This window comes from Chiroxiphia lanceolata, chromosome 1 (assembly GCF_009829145.1).
Source record: "Chiroxiphia lanceolata isolate bChiLan1 chromosome 1, bChiLan1.pri, whole genome shotgun sequence".
In the NCBI taxonomy this organism is placed as follows: Eukaryota; Metazoa; Chordata; class Aves; order Passeriformes; family Pipridae; genus Chiroxiphia; species Chiroxiphia lanceolata.
The window spans coordinates 5,418,502-5,434,245 of NC_045637.1; the positions used below are offsets into that span (position 1 = coordinate 5,418,502).

The window sequence follows — 15,744 nt, forward strand, 5'->3', positions numbered from 1 at the left end:
CAGGGTAAGTTTGGCACCCAAGGATGCCAACGTAGTGGACATTGTAGGTAAATGAATAGGAAAGGGAGGGGCAACATTCTGTTGGCTTATTAAATTACTTTTAAAATTATTTAACTTTTAGTTAGAAGGAGATCGAGAGATTTCTAGGTCTTTTTGGGGGGATTTTCCCCCTCTGGATTTTTTGCTCCCACTTTTGAAATGTAATTTATATATTCGCTTTGAATTAAACTTGGTCCTTCTAATTCTCTTAAGTACTGTTTCTCTCATATCTGAATCTTTGGAGGATGGAGATACAGCCACGACTGTCTTCTGTGCTAGTGACTGTATCGTCTGATTCAGAGCTCCTGTATTCCAAAGCCAATAATGATTCACTCTCACAGCAGTGGTGTGAGCAGTCTCAGCTTTTATATGCCATCTGTGTGAGTGAGCTGAATCTGCAGAAATGGGACCCTGTACACATGGCTTTTCCTCTGTTCATGGATGAAAATATTAAAGCAAATCCGTATGGTCCATGAGATGTTTTCTGTGTCAGGAAGGGAGTAAAACTGCCTGTCAAACCAAGCTGTTCTCCCTGATGAAAGGGGACTGTTTTTAAACACTCCTTTCCATAGTATTTTGCACGCCAGCCATGTGTGCTTTCTCATCTGACATCTCATTGAGATCCTTGGCTTCGGTTCTGCAGGAGGGAAGTGTGTTCTGGAAGGGAAGGAAATTATCTCTCAATATATACACAAGCACGTGTGCACACACGCTCTTGAATCAATCTTAAATGAATTGAATTTTTTTTTTAGGAATACGAAAGAAAATTAATGTGGTTGAGCCAGACTTAATTGCTTCCCTTTTGTTTGGATTTTCTGTTTTGTCATGAAGATATTAGGAAGCAGTGCTCTAAGCTATTATTAGATACAACGATAGAGACAGAGGGCAAGGGGTTCATTTACAGTTCCTACAGCAGTGCATTGAATTTTAGAGCTAAAAGGTAAGTTGATGAGCATCTTGAAAATAAGGATTCATCCACTAAGTATGAGTGGAGTATACTCCATGGAGTATTTCTGAAGGTTCAGGCTGGTCTGGGGAGCTAACCCTTTGTGAAGCTACCCACTGGCTAGAGGAACCAGAAAAAAAAGTGGGTTTGTTTTTTCTTTTTTAGTTACTGAAAGAACTCATCTTGCAGGGAGAAGCTTGAAAACATGAACTGATATAAAGTAATGAATTGATATAAACACATTTCTTTTGAAGGAAGCAACTAGAGTTCAGTTCTCTGTCAGGAGACTGGGAAGCTTTAAGGTTATCCACAGACACACATTTCCGTGTTTTGAAAAATTCAAGTCAGTTCATCCCAGATAATGGGATACCATTATAACCACTACCTCACCTCCATGATCTTAGGGCAATACTGCAAGGAGCAATTTGATCATGTTGGGCAGGAGAACCCATAGATTAGAGTGTGCTGTTGCAAAAGAAATCCAACTCCAAAACAGTTTTCTAGCCCTTTCCTAAAATACGGTGGTGATTATAACTTCCTTTCAGAGAATCAGAGAATGGTTCAGATTGTCAGAGACCTCTGGAGATCGTCTGGTCCTGTCTGCTGTTCAGGTGGGGCCACCTAAAACCTCTTGTCAGGGACCATGTCCAGATGGTTTTTGAGTATCTTCAAGGATGGAGACTCCACAACTTCCCTGGGCAACCTGTGCCAGCACTTGGTCACCTTCAAAAACTGTAAAAACAGTGTTTCCTGATGTTCAGAGGGAAGCTCCTGTGTTCAGTTTGTGCCCATTGTTTCTGGTGCTGTCTCGGGGCACTGCTGAAAAGAGCCTAGTTGTGTCCTCTCTGCATCCCCCAGGTGTTCACAGACATTGTTGGGATCCCCTGGAGTCTTCTCTTCTCCAGGCTAAACATTCCCAACCTGTCCTCATAGGAGAGATGCTTCCATCCCTTGATCCTCTTCATGACCCTACACTGTAGGTTCTCCAGTATGTCCGTGTCTCTCTTGTACTGAGGAGCCCAGAACTGGACACAGGCACTCCACATGTGGCCTCACCAGTGCTCTCATTGTCAAAAACTGAGTTCCTGTGGAAAGGTTTGGAATGGGGGCTGTTCCAGCTGGGACACAGACATGGGGTTTGGATAGCTCCAGTTTGAGCACTGCAGGGTTTTTTTTGGCTTGCTCTACCAAACCTCTTGTATCTGGGACTTGCTGCTGCATTTGGGCAGCTTTGGTCAAAGAGGGGTTTTCATCTGGGTAGCTCAGCTTTGCTGATCTGACCTGTGGAATAAATGTTCTTTTCTGAACTTTTTTCTTCTTTGGCATTAGCTTCTTTTTTTTTTTTCTCCCAGTGGCTGTGCTGAGGCTTGTTCAGTTTGCCAGACTAAAGGGCATCACAAGAACATGCATCATTTTGTACTTTTTGTCTAAGGCAACAAAACAAAAATAAGTTTTAAAAAAAATCATTTTGTTATATTTTTTTTTCTGTGAAAGTTCTTGAAGCATAAAAATAGTGTCTTTCCTTGAAGAGAGGATATTACTAATGTAAATCCAATGCTGTTGGCAAAGGAATAATATGATGAATGTCATAAGGCAAGGAACTGAGGAGGAGCTGGAGTGATGGAAATGCCTCACAGGCATATGAGATTGTGAGGATAGGTATTCACACAGGGGATGCTTTCTTACATGTCCCAGGGCTTTCTCTTATCTCTGAACATGAACCCGTAGTGAAATAGAAATGTTCCTGTATTAATAGTGCATTGGAGATAACCCTCATCTGAAAAATACAGTAATACTGCACAACTGGGAACCCTTTCAGAGCAGGGAATTGGACTAAGAATTTCCTAGTGTGTTGGTAATGAAACATTTTGGTTCTGTATAAGCAAATGGACAAGGTTAGTGGACACATTACTCTGGTTGTCATTGTCCCAGCAGTAACCAATTTAGAGGCTTTATAGTTTCTGCTATCCCAGAAAGAGAAAGAAAAGTAGAGAGTTAAAAATAGAAATCCCAGAAGGAATTAAAGTGCGAAGAGCGAACAAGCTCATAGTACTGCTGTATAATTTTGAAATCCCTTTTTTCCTTATAATCAGGACTTTAATATATGTATTACATTGCAAATTCTGGCAGTGACTGTCCTGCTCCAAAAGGTCACCTCCATACAGGAGGATTTATTCTGGTTGTAACATGTGAACATGGGCATCCAGCCCTGGATCTATCTAGCTACTGTTTATAGTAATGGTTACTGTTTGTATTTCCCTTCATCTGATGCTGTTGATTTTCTGGAGAAACATGAGAAATTGTCTGTGGCTTTGGCCTTCAAGGGAGGACGTTAAAATAATATCTTCTGATGCCTGTGTATAGATCATAATTGGTTGTTTTTCATAGCTCTTTCAACAACTGTAGACAGATATCAGGCCTTCATGAACGTTTTTTTTCAAGTAGGTCCCCTGTAGCACTGCCCTGCACGGGACAACAGTGGTGTGTTTCCTTTCTCAAAGTTAAGTGTCCTGCACTCCTTCATTAAGATCACTTTTTCTCTTTAAGCTTCCCATCAAGATTAACACAGTTTCTAAAGCAGATGTCCAGCCTGATGTGGAACTGTCTCCTTGATCTGCAGATATCCTTGTTGATGGCCAGCTCTGTGACTGTGATGTCGTGGTGAACTGCCAGGTGGGCGACCCCGTCCCGCTGCAGGTGAAGTTGACCAACTGGAGCAAACACAGCGTGGGACCCTTCGCCCTCACCGTGATGCCCTACCAGGATTACCAGAACGGGGTGCACAACTATGACCTGCAAGATGCCATCACCTTCGTGGGGTCCAACACCTTCTACATCGACTCAGTAAGTCGTTTTATCAAGAGTATCAGGATTCTGGACGATCGGCATTTGCAGAAAAGGGCTTCCTTTTTTAATTGTGCATTTTAAGGCAAATTAATTTTTGGAAAGCACCATGATTATGGCATCTGTTGCTAGGTTGGGGGATACAGAATCATCTCTCTTGAAATGGTTTAAGACTATAATTTCCTACCATGTAAACCACTAGTAAATTATCAGAGACAGTAGCTTTTGGTCACCCCAGGTCGGACTAAATGTGAGCGGGTAACCTAGATTGAATGGTCAATATCATATCACCAGTCCCTTGAGTCATCCAGTGCAGCCTGCAGTAATAGATTTTAAATAACTTTTTCTTTTTAGTCCATAAGAAATATTCCCCAGGCTAAGCCAGGGAGCTCAGCAAATCAGTTTTAGTCAGGTCCTGAGGAAATGCAACAGACTGTAAAAAGAAAATGCTAAACATTAATGACCAATCTGATGAGCTGGTTCATTTCCTTGGTGCTTAGCATACTGTTACAAAACTATAAAGAAATGCTTAAAATGAGGCAAAAAAGCCCCTTTTTAAAACAATTTAGATTATGATTTTTCTCTCAATTTCTTTAGAAAGTTCAGAACTTTTTGCTTCTGAGGCAAGACACTGAAAATACAGATAAAACTACTCTCTCCCACATCCTTTCCCCCCCAAAAAATGCAACAACAAAATACCAGGAATGAAAACTTACAGACAATGCTGCCGAGTGGAACAATCAGTATTTCTGGTAACTTCTGAAATAAACATGAAGGAGGGGGTGAGTGTTTGGGATAGTGCTTAGGACCTTCGCTTAGGTCAGCTTTTTGGATCAGTAATAAAATGTACCTGTCAAAACTGAATATATGAGTGAACCTTAGTAAGAAGGAAATTAAAGGTTAACCACAGGGATAGTCACCATGCACATTTTTCAATTACCCATCACAGAAGAAAATATTTCTAAAAGCTAATGAGCATGAAATACACCATCAGCTTGAATTTTAATGGGGGCTAACTTTATTCTTATAGCTGCATAATTTAAGTATATCAACAGAAATCATCCAGAGATGGGTTTCTTTGACTCGCTTCCTGACAATGTGGAGTTTTTAATCAGACTGGTAGTGTTTGGATGCCCGGCTGCCGAAGGGCCTGACCCTCCTGGCTAATGAGGGAATAGGGAGATGTCAGCGTGATGTATTCTTACCTTCTGATTGAGTCTCCTATGAGGCAAAAAGTCGGGAGGTTACATCTCTTGTGCCTGCCCAGGCAGCCTTCTCATACGTTACGGTCTCTGCTTTTGCCCCATTGTTCAGGACTGTGACATTTCTCCTGTAAACACAGTCTCCAAGAAGTTAAAAATAGAATTTTCTTCTGCTATTTGTCCTCCTTTCCATCCAAAAAAGTGAAATGAAGAAAATGTTGACTCTTAGACAAGAAGTGTTATATTTCACAGTGTGTAGTGTTGATGCTACAGAGGCTCCCAGAGAAAATGCTTGGTCGTGTTTCATCGAGGCATAGAGCCCTCATCATGGAAGAAAACTCTTCAGTATATCTAATGCTGTCAGAGGCCCTTTCTTCCCTCATAATAACTAATTTAGTAATGGAAAATAGATTTCAGAAAGGTCTACCTGTTTTGGGGACAAGAAGAAAGTCCTGGTTTGTGCATTTGATGCTTCAGGGAAGAACAACCACACACAGAATTGTGTTCATGCTCTGAGTTTGGTCAAAAGTCAGACAGACACTGGTCAAAAAACTAAAAAAGCTCATGGTTGGGTGAGATGAAAGAGATTCAGAGTTTCTCTTTTTTATAAATGAAAGTTGAGACACTGGACCAGATTCCCTGCAGGTCTTCAACTCCGCTCTGCTCTGTTGAAGCCATTAAAAATGGCCGCATTATTTTTTTAACCTCAGGTCATTGGCACTTGATTATTTTTCTTGTTTAATGGAGGTGTCTTGAGTTGCTGCCCTTTCCCAGCTGCTTGTGAAAGATGCTGCCCTCTTCCCCAGCAGACCCACCGGGAGAGATGCTGTGAGCACTTGTTTTTGTGCAAAGTTGTCCAGTTTAGCAAAACCAACGTTCGTCAGCAGTTTAAGCTAATTGGGCTGACTTCACTCTGACACTGGCACAGAGGTGCTGACATGATTTATTGCAGGGCTGAGCTGGGTGGGAGGAAGGATGGAGAACTAGAGTATGGTTTGGTGTGTCACTGGTGTATGGTCAAGAATGAGTGGGAACATCAGGTATTATAGCAAGAAAAGATACTTCCCACACCCTGAAAAATTTGTATTGTTGTCATGCTGATGCAGAAACTGCGTTATTGGTATTCAATTGAATGTGATTTCTCTGGGGGAAAAGCAAAGAAAACCCCAAACTGCCCTGCTTTCCTAAATGTTAGTTTCATACTGAGCATCATGCTCTAAAATTCACAGTTATTTTTGATTCCGGACTAAAAAGTTTCAAACCAGTTTCTGCTGCTATCTGGAAGACAGGGGATATATACAGGAATTTTCAGAATGCGCATGCTGCATCGCAGTATGAATAGAAATTGTTGAAAGGGCAAAAATCACACGATTTTATATTTCTCTTTCTTGTGGCTTGAAGTCCAGGTGAGATGATTTATCTTGGAAGTAATGTAATGACACTTATTCACCTTTTTGTGCTTTTACTTCAGTTCAATGCAGCAGCCTGGGTTTGTGTAACAAAGTCTCTGCTGGGACATGCTACTTCAAAAAGCAAAGTCTTTTACTGAAAATTTTAAAGGATATTGAACTATTTCCATGCATTTCAAATTAAGTAGAATCTTTATTTTTAAGCACAGCTTCTAATTTGGTTCACCTTACTTTTCTGTGTCTGTATTTAACAGAAAAAGTGACTTTCTCAGTTATTATTTAGTTAGTTGACATTTTTGTTCAATTGGAGAGTTTTGAATCACAAGATGACATGGTAGAATCCACCCATTAAAATATGGTGCATTGACTTAATTTTTTATCTCACTTCACAACATGAAATTTGCCTTAAGCCATATTATTAAAATTTTTAGTTCTTACCAGTTGTTTTTTTTTTTTGACTAATTACTTAATCAGACAGAGTTGCTTCTTGCCAAATTAAAGCCAAAAATATTATCTTCTATGGAGATTCCTTTAGCTCCCAGCAGTTCATCCTCCCTTGTTGTTCCTGCTGGTGCCATCACTATTCTCAAGCAGGTTTTTTTTCCTGCGCTTGTTATCATGCACGAGATCAAGTGGTTGGTAGTGGGAGATGAGGAGAAATTCATTAGTAGATGGTCATTTTAAATCAGCTCAGAAGCCACGATGAACATTTGCTCACTTCTGGCAGGTCCTCTGTGGCCCATCTGGAACAAATTAGTTTTCTTGGCACTGTTTTACTTGCACTGTAAACTCTTTGGGGCAGCGAACAGGAGCTGGCACTAGCCCTAATCTCCAACTGAGCTCCCTAAGTACTACAGCAGTATAAATAAGTAGTAATTAGTTCTAAGCAATCTCAGTCCCACATGGTAGCCTAAATCAGGGAAGGATTAGGATGGATCTAGAAACTTAATTTTTCTTCTATCCTGGTGGAACAAAAGAGTAACATGGACATTTTTTTTTCTTGATTCTGTGGTCATTTTTTTTCTGGGGTAGAAGCTTCCCATCTTTGATGGAATTTTAGTAGTCTGTTTCAGCTCTGACTCAGCTCAGGGAGCATGTATTCAACATCATCACAAGTTGGTACAGCAAGTAATGACAAATCTACTTGGTGACACTGAGACAGCTGTGTGCTGCTAGATCGAATGACAATACAAATTTGGACTGGGTCAGGCACAAATATGTGATCTTCATGTTTCTCATAGGTTAGCTGGATCTTGCACTGCAATTAGTGGGATGGTATGTCCTGTCAGCTATGGCAGTGAACATCTGACCTGTGAACACATCTGAACAAGGCACCCTGAGCTCCCTTCACAGGCAGTGGGGAGCAAGTCATCAGGGCTGATGAAGTTCAGGGGATATTTTACTTCATTCTGCATTTGGTGAGGTGAATCCTTGTGTTGAACAGCTGGCTCAGATGTGGACACCGACTTTATAGACATTTGGGTGGATTCAGTTCCAGACAGGGACACCTGAATGAGTAGGTGTTGCCATGGAGGCTGGCCTGCTAAGCTCCCATTAGTCAATGGAGATGTGGTCTGCAACAGGTAGAACCTGGCTTATAAACACCAGGGGTGAGATTCTGTTGCCAAAAAGTAGATGTCTGCTATCACTAGGTTCATCTAAGGTGGGAATCCTACTGACCTCTGCATGCTGCTGGGAATCCTGTAAGACATCCTGTAAATCTTCCCAGACGTTTTAGTCCCTTAGGCCATCCCAAATGTCACAAGGTACCTGTGTTTAGGGAGCTGTATGCTGACTATATAGGCTGCCTAGGCAACCCATTCTGTGTTTGCTCCACTGTCTGCATTGATTATATATCTTCTTTCTGTAGTAGAAACTACCTGGTGTGCAGGGACACACCTAAATGTAGGTGGTTTAACCTCAAAATTAGTCCTGTACCTGGTGTACCATTTGGGCTGAATGTGACCCACTGCTGACCTGAATGCTGCTGATTTACTTCTGCTCTTTTGGGAATGTTTGTAGGCAGCCCCACTGGAGATGCAGCCTTACTTTCCAAAGTTGGTTCCTGTTTTGGAAGAAACATCTTATCTGCGTCTCAACAGTGTGAAGGTTTCAAACTGCTTTTGCTTCCCCGTTTCTCCAAACCACAAGTGTTGATTACACTAATGGTGGCCAAACAGATATGGATAGACCCCAAACCATGAACATTGATGTTAGGTGTTGGTGTTGATGTGCCTGAAGCCATATTCCTGCTTGTCAAGGGCTCTGATCACTGCTGTTGCAGATATTCCTTCATGGTGCAGGTGAATTAGGAAAAATGGGCTGGAAACTTGAAAGAGATGTGGGTCCTGAGGAGGTTTTATTTGCTATTTGCCTCCAGCCTTTGCTGGCTTTAGTGCCTGCCTCTGTCCTGCTCTAGATGCAAGTTCACATCAGTCCCAGTCAGGCAGAAAACAAGCTGGCAGCCCCGGGAGAAGGGGAAGGAAGCAAGAGGGGAGACGGCTTGATGTTGTTCTGCGTGTCCAAACACAGTGCCAGAGGGCAAGAACTTGTACCCATCAAGAAGGGGAGATGCCAAGGACATGGGGCAGGAGAACAGCTGTGGCTGCTCTGATCATTCACATGGATGATACGATGCTGATACAAGTTTGCCTTAGGTCAGCAAAAGTGCTCAGCACCAAAACTGAAGGGAGCCTGGACTCTCCAGCTCTGAGGATGTGGATGCTTGTGAACAGCCAGGCCCTTTTCAGGAGCAATTTAGAATAATAGAATCATAGAAAGGCTTGGGATGGAAGGGACCTTAAAGATCATCCAGTTCCAATCCCCTGCCATGGGCAGGGACACCTTCCAGTAGACCAGGCTGCTCAAAGCCCCATCCGGCCTGGCATTGAACTCTTCCAGGGATGGGGCATGCACAACTTCTCTGGGCAACCTTTGCCATTCTTCATCACCCTCACAGTAAAGACTTTTTTCTGCATATCTAACCTAAACTTCCCCTCTTCAATTTGATCCCCATACTCCTTGTCCTATCACTACAGTTCCTGATAAAGAGTCTCCAGTTTCCTTGTAGGCCCCATTCAGATACTGGAATGCTGCTGTGAGGTCTCCACTCAGCCTTCTCTTCTCCAGGCTGGACAGCCCCAACTTTCTCTGCCTACTCATCATCCTTGTTCAGGTCTTCCTATGCAATGGCAAGTTGCTCTTCAGCAAAGTGAGTCCACAGACACCTTCCCAGTTAATACCCCATGGTTGGTGTCCCAGTTTACCAGATGACCAAATTTTTTATAGTGGGCAACAGTCCTGATAACCTTGGAGCCTTGGTCTCATCCCTTCACTATCGCAGGTGGTGATGTCCCATCAGTTCCTAGGGATGCCTCTGGCAAAGGGGTCATTATTCCCTCCTGAACCCAACCAAGTCCAGCATATTTGGACAACTCAGTGCTTCTGGATCCAACACTAGAGTTTCTGTTGTGGTTGGGCTTGGGTGTCTGCTTGTCTGACCGGTGGTATGTCCTGCTGTCAATTTGGAATCAACACTGGACTCTGTAATGTGATGGACACTGAGGTGTTTGGGGATGACCAAAGAAAGGTCCATTGCCACTGGGTGTTTAAGTGAAAAGAAAATACGTGGGCACAGCTCTACCAGTGAAAGTAGGGATGACTCTATGAGTGTATCTTAGGTTGATGGTTTCAGAGTCCAGAGAGAAGAAAGGACCTGGTAAAGATGGCTTTGGTTGAGGGAAGACCAGTACTGAGGAGATCAGATGTCCTTTTTTGGGTCTTTTCTGCTGGGGTTAAGTTACCTTTTCACAATTTTTTGAAAAAATCCATCCAGTGGAATGGCTTTGTTGTTGATTTCGTGTTTTGCATCTGCAGTAACTTTAATCCAATTACAGGCACCCTCAAACTGGATTTAACATCTTTTGGGAGCAGATATTAATTCAAACATTATCACATGCTAAACAGTCGTGGGAGTGTTAAAGCTAGAAATGACTGAAGTGTCTTGCTGAAATGATGAACTAAGATATATTACTCGTTGTGAAGATATAGACTGTAAATTTTTTTTCATTGGACGGAGATATGTAAATGTAGAAACATTGTGTACTCTGTATTTTATTTGGGCAAGTTAAATCAGGGTACCTACTTCCTTTTTTTTTGTTAAACTTCATTATTTTAATGATTGTGAATATTAAAGATTCCTAAATTCCTAATATTAAAGATTAGAATTTGCAGTCAGATTATGTCAATAATAAGTGAGGATAAACTTAGTTATTGATACGTTGTTAAGTGGTGTTTAACCATATATTTAAAATTAATTCAGAGACATGATTTAGACCTTTAATAGACATGTTGATAAATGCAGTCGAAGGAAAGATTTCGTGTGATCTCTACTTTAAACTAACTCTGTTTTGGAATCAGTGACTCCTGAAAGCCTGTGTTGTGGTTTGAGCTGTGCCTCATCTTTACTGCATGAGTGAAAAATACAGGATTTAATTTTCAGTGCAACAGTTTTGCTAGAATAGGGACAAGATCTTTACTCCTTTTTGTGTGAAAGCAACATCAAGATGTGAATCTAGAATACTTGGCGATCATTTGAAGGAGCTACTGAACTGCAATTAATTTGCTTTGTTGTTGCTTTATTTATACTGATTTTTATGTTCTCATTTCCAGGTAAAGCCGACCAAAGACTCTGTATACTTTGGAGCACTTCTCTTTCTCTACACAGGTGATTTCTACCTGAATATCAAATTCCATGAAGACAACTGCAACAGGGAGCTGCCTCTCTCCTGGCTCTGTCTTCCCAGTGTCCACATCCGTGCTACGGAGCCTGTGGTCCCAACGAAGCTGTAAATGTACTGTGTGCTACTTGATTAACCACAGCGCACAGCAATGCTTGGCACAGCCTCTGCTTGACCCCAGCTTGTTTCTGTCCAACCCCAGGCCACAGACTCCACTTTGGAGGAACAGCTGAACACTTTCTGAATTGGCTGATAGTCATTTGGGCAGCTGCCTTTGCTAATTTCAGAGAGAGGGAGAGAGAGATTATAACTGTGCTGGAGTTTTCCTCTGTTTCCAAAAAACCTTTGAAATTGTTAATATATGCATTATACTTTAATATACTCCATTGATGTCAGTGGTTTGAAAGGGTCTTGAGGACTGAATTTAACCATGTATTTGAAGGTCTCAATTCTAACTTGAATAATAATAATAATAATTTAGAATTTTTCAGTAAGATTTGTGTATCTGCATGAAATTCCTCCTGGCTTGTTCTGGACCCATGGCATGTACCCTTGAGGTGTGGATGTCTCTTAGATTTTGTTCACTTGCTTGTTCTTGTTCACTTGCTTGCTGAGTATTTGGTGTCTTTGGTAATAAATAGCAGTTGTGGTGCTCTTTAGCGTGTTACTGAAAGTAAGAATAGCAAATGTGCCTCCAGTTCTCTCCCTCCGCTGAGCCCAGTGCCACTTGCTCCTGGTGAAGTCACTGCCTTTAGTTTGGCAGATCTGTGAACTAGAAAGGAAAGACGGTGAGGAAGAGCTAGAGAGCTTTGTCCTTGAGAGAAGAAATAAGCCAACTTTTGGGTTGCCTAGAGCTTGCCTGTGAATTTGAGTTGTCACAGTTCTGTTTTATACAATCACTTGAAACATTTGCAGGCACCTAAAGACCCACCGGAATTAATCAGATGGTTGTTAATATAACTTTGCATGAGTTTTTGCAAACTCTTCTGAACAGATTTTTCATGCTAATATACTGCTTTTTTCTGTGGCTGTTTTTTCTTTTTTTTTTTTTTTTTCTTTTTTAAACTTTTTTTTTTAAGTTTAATTATTAGCCGATTAAGGCTATGGAATTCCTAACTGTAAAAGTAGTTGATGAATGTACTGAAGATTTAGCCTGTTTTTCGGAGTAATGTTTTTGTATAGTGAGATATGTTTTTACCCCATGTAAAGCGGAGAGATGTCTTAGCTGTATGATTAATATATTATTTCATGGACCATATGTTTAAATGCTGTCTCAATATTTTCTTAAACTTGTAGTTAAATTTGGTGGTAGAACATTTCTGGGGGTGGATACACCAAGCGGGGGTGGTCCAGTTAACTCTGTATGATTTAAATCTACATGCACAACCTCTTTGCAGATTTTTTTTGTTTCTTTAGACTTCATCCAAATGTGGGCCCCCCACTTCATGCCTGACCCGGTAGCTTGTTCTGGCTCTCTGCACCATATTTTTAGATGTGACTGGTGTTTTCTGTAGGAAAGACAGTGCTAAAAACTCAATTCATTGCATGTTTGCAAATGACTGTAATGTATTCATTCTTTCTAACTTGAGGGAATTTCCAGTATATGCAGGGTATTATCTCTAAAAACATGTATTGTGGCAATGTTATCAGTGTTTTTGCTCAAGCTGTAGCTCTGTGAACAGCTTTGAATGCCAGAGTGGAAGTTTTCAGCCTTGAACTGATGGGAATCCGAGGCCAGCTGAAGATTCACTTGCAATGATTTACTGCTCTGTCAGCAGTGTCCAGTAACAAAATTGTTCCTTAGACTTGCACAGTGGCTCTGGGCCAGAACACCCATGGAAAGAGAGTCCAACAGCTGAGTTGGGCATTTATTTTTGTGTTGGTGGAGCTTAGTTTACCAAACTGTGCTGTGAGTCTGAATTCTCTGTCACTGGGTAGGCATATGTACAGAAAAAATAAGCTCCAAGGAGAGCAGGAACTAAACCAGTTGATCTTCTCCATAAAAGCTTGTTTTTGACATGTGTGTCTGTACTATGTTGCACAACACTGTTGCAGCAAAATCCAAATTGAGTTTTATTCAGTATTCCCAGCAGGTAATCTGCAGATTCTAGGAATAAAGCTAAGGCTTTATAAGGGCCACATTGCGTTCCAAACAAAAATATTGTGAAGCACATGCTGTTGCATTCAGGATGCTTCAACTTACCCACTTATGGGATCATTTCCTAATTTATTTTTGACAGCATTCTCTGAGAAGAGAGGATCTTGTTCCATGGAGCCTGTACTGGGGTGCAACATTCCTGTGCCTTTTTACTAATAAAGGATCCTGATCCACAGCCTGCTAAAGCTGTTGGAATGGGAACAGCTTTTATTATAACAAAAGCAAGCTGTATTATTTCTTAGGTATCCAATATGCCATTATAAATCTGTCATATGTGCATATAAATATAAGTTCTTATGTGTGAGCTGACCCTTAAAGGTCTGTCTGTTCATTATATAGTAGACTACTCTGTCCCTTGTCAGCTTTGATGCTTAGTTACTTTTGGCATTTATGATATCTTTCCCAATTTTCTCACACTTTTACTTGTCTTGGTGAGAGAGATGAAACACAAGAAATTCTTCCTTCTGAAGATCATTTTTGATTTGTCCAGAAGGAAAATATTTAAGTGTTAGTATAATTTGGAGAAAGGTGAGGTGAAGGTGCTTAAAGTCACTGGGATTGCTGTCAGGATTGGTCACTGTACTGCTTGGAAGAAGGATAATATTCCTCTGATCTGTTCTCCTGTCCTGGTATTGAAAACTTGCTTTTATTCCTCCAAAACACCCAGCAATTATTTTGAACATGATAAGCCAAACTGCTCATTGTTATACAGATGTAAATCTGATACAAGCCCAGTGGTTGCATTCAATCATTCCTAATTTAAATCACCATTGCTGAGAGCAGACTTTGGTTCAGTAGATGTATGCATTGGTGAAGCCTAAGTTGTGTAACTTTAACTGTCTGAATAAATACTTATTTCATTGCATTTAAACCTTTGCCTGTCTCTTCTGCCTGTAATTCCTGATAGTGTTCTTGTGTGTTTTTACTGGTAATAATAACATGTCTCTTGATGCTGTATTCTGTCTCTGAGAGAATGTGTTTGACCGTGGAACTGAAGTTTCGGCTTCACTCAGCCTTTCTCTTCCCAGATGAACTCAGAGCTGGTGAAAGATGTCTACTCTATGGCATGGCTCCTGTGTCAGTGTCTGGTCACTGTCAGCTGAGGGGACAGAGCTGCACTCACATAAAAGGCAACAAATGCCTCAGTATCCCAATATTGACACTGAGGGCATAGACTGCCCAGAGAGGTGGTGGATGCCTCATCCCTGGGAACATTCAAGGTCAGGTTGGATGGGGCTCTGAGAAACCTGACTTCATTGAAGATGTCCCTGCTCATTGCAGGAGGCTTGGAACTAGATGACCTATAAATGTGCTTTCCAACCCAAACCATTGCATGACTCTATCATCCTGTCCATCCTCTAAGAAACAGCTCAAAGGCTGGAAGGAGGACCAGGTGGTACATCTTGGAAGACTGGCTGCAAGCACTTAAAAACTATCTGATGTCCAGTCTTGTTTGAGCTCCTTCTATCAAAGTCCTGAGGCTCCTGTGTTTGGATTCCCAATCTAGAAGCTCTTAAACTTTCCTTAGTGAGAACCAGCTGCACTGTCCCTTCCTGTAATCCTCTGACTCCCTTCCTGGGTGTGGACACTTTTTCTGTCACTGAAATGGGACTGTGCATCCATCCTACTTGCTCTAACAACAATCTAGTGCTGACTGCCAGCTCCTTGGGATGGAAGCAGGCCTTCCAGAGCTCTGGACTTGCAACTTAGTTGTTTGGGTACAGGTGGGATGATTGGAAGGCTTTCATATAGGTACAGGCTTTACAGAGCTTTGTAAACACTAGTGCTCTTTTCTTAATAAAGCAGACACACAGATCTGGAAAACTGTTATGTCCAGTGTTCAATGACAGATGTTTACTTCTGCAAGTTAGACCATTCTGGGGTTGATTCAGGGTCCTTGGGTTGTTCAGCGTCTTTTTAGTTCTTAGTTTCTCATCTTGCTCTTTTTCACCTCATCCTTCACACTGATTCTTCCACTCACTGCACTTTTCTACTTTTCTGTGTTTGGTCCCAACAGAAAGGATTAAGTTGTGCCTTTCTGTTTCTCCTTCCTTCCTCTGCATCTATTAGACCCCTCCTAAATTTTCTTCATGTTGAGGAAAAAATTGCTTCAACCCAACTTCAGTTGTTAAAAAGAGCATCTTTAAAGCATCTTGAGTTATTTCAGTTGAACAAGATCTTGTTTCTTTTGTTACCATCTGATGTTGCTTTTTAGAATGATACTTAGGCCACTACATTCTTGATGCATCAATTATTCCATAACACCAGTAGGATTTGTGTTGTATGTAGGTGACATCAAGTAACATATATTGCTTACTTACTGTCCCCTTGTTCCTGATTCAGCAAGCATGTTCCTAATATTAGCACATTATTGGAAAGTACATTAGTAGACTACCTTTTTACAGCT

General features: G+C 41.3%; 1 protein-coding gene across 10 annotated transcripts in view; it reads left to right on the plus strand.

The window, feature by feature from the left end:
* Window positions 1–14,208, plus strand: part of TRAPPC9 (trafficking protein particle complex 9) — a 469,416-nt gene extending 455,208 nt beyond the window's left edge. For all 10 annotated transcript variants that reach the window (XM_032687378.1, XM_032687405.1, XM_032687433.1 and 7 more), the window contains 2 exons: window positions 3,606–3,829; window positions 11,112–14,208. In XM_032687378.1, coding sequence (XP_032543269.1) covers window positions 3,606–3,829; window positions 11,112–11,291 — 404 coding nt within the window. In that variant the 3' untranslated portion in view covers window positions 11,292–14,208. The remainder of the gene's footprint in view (window positions 1–3,605; window positions 3,830–11,111) is intronic.
* The last annotated feature ends 1,536 nt before the right edge of the window (window positions 14,209–15,744 follow it).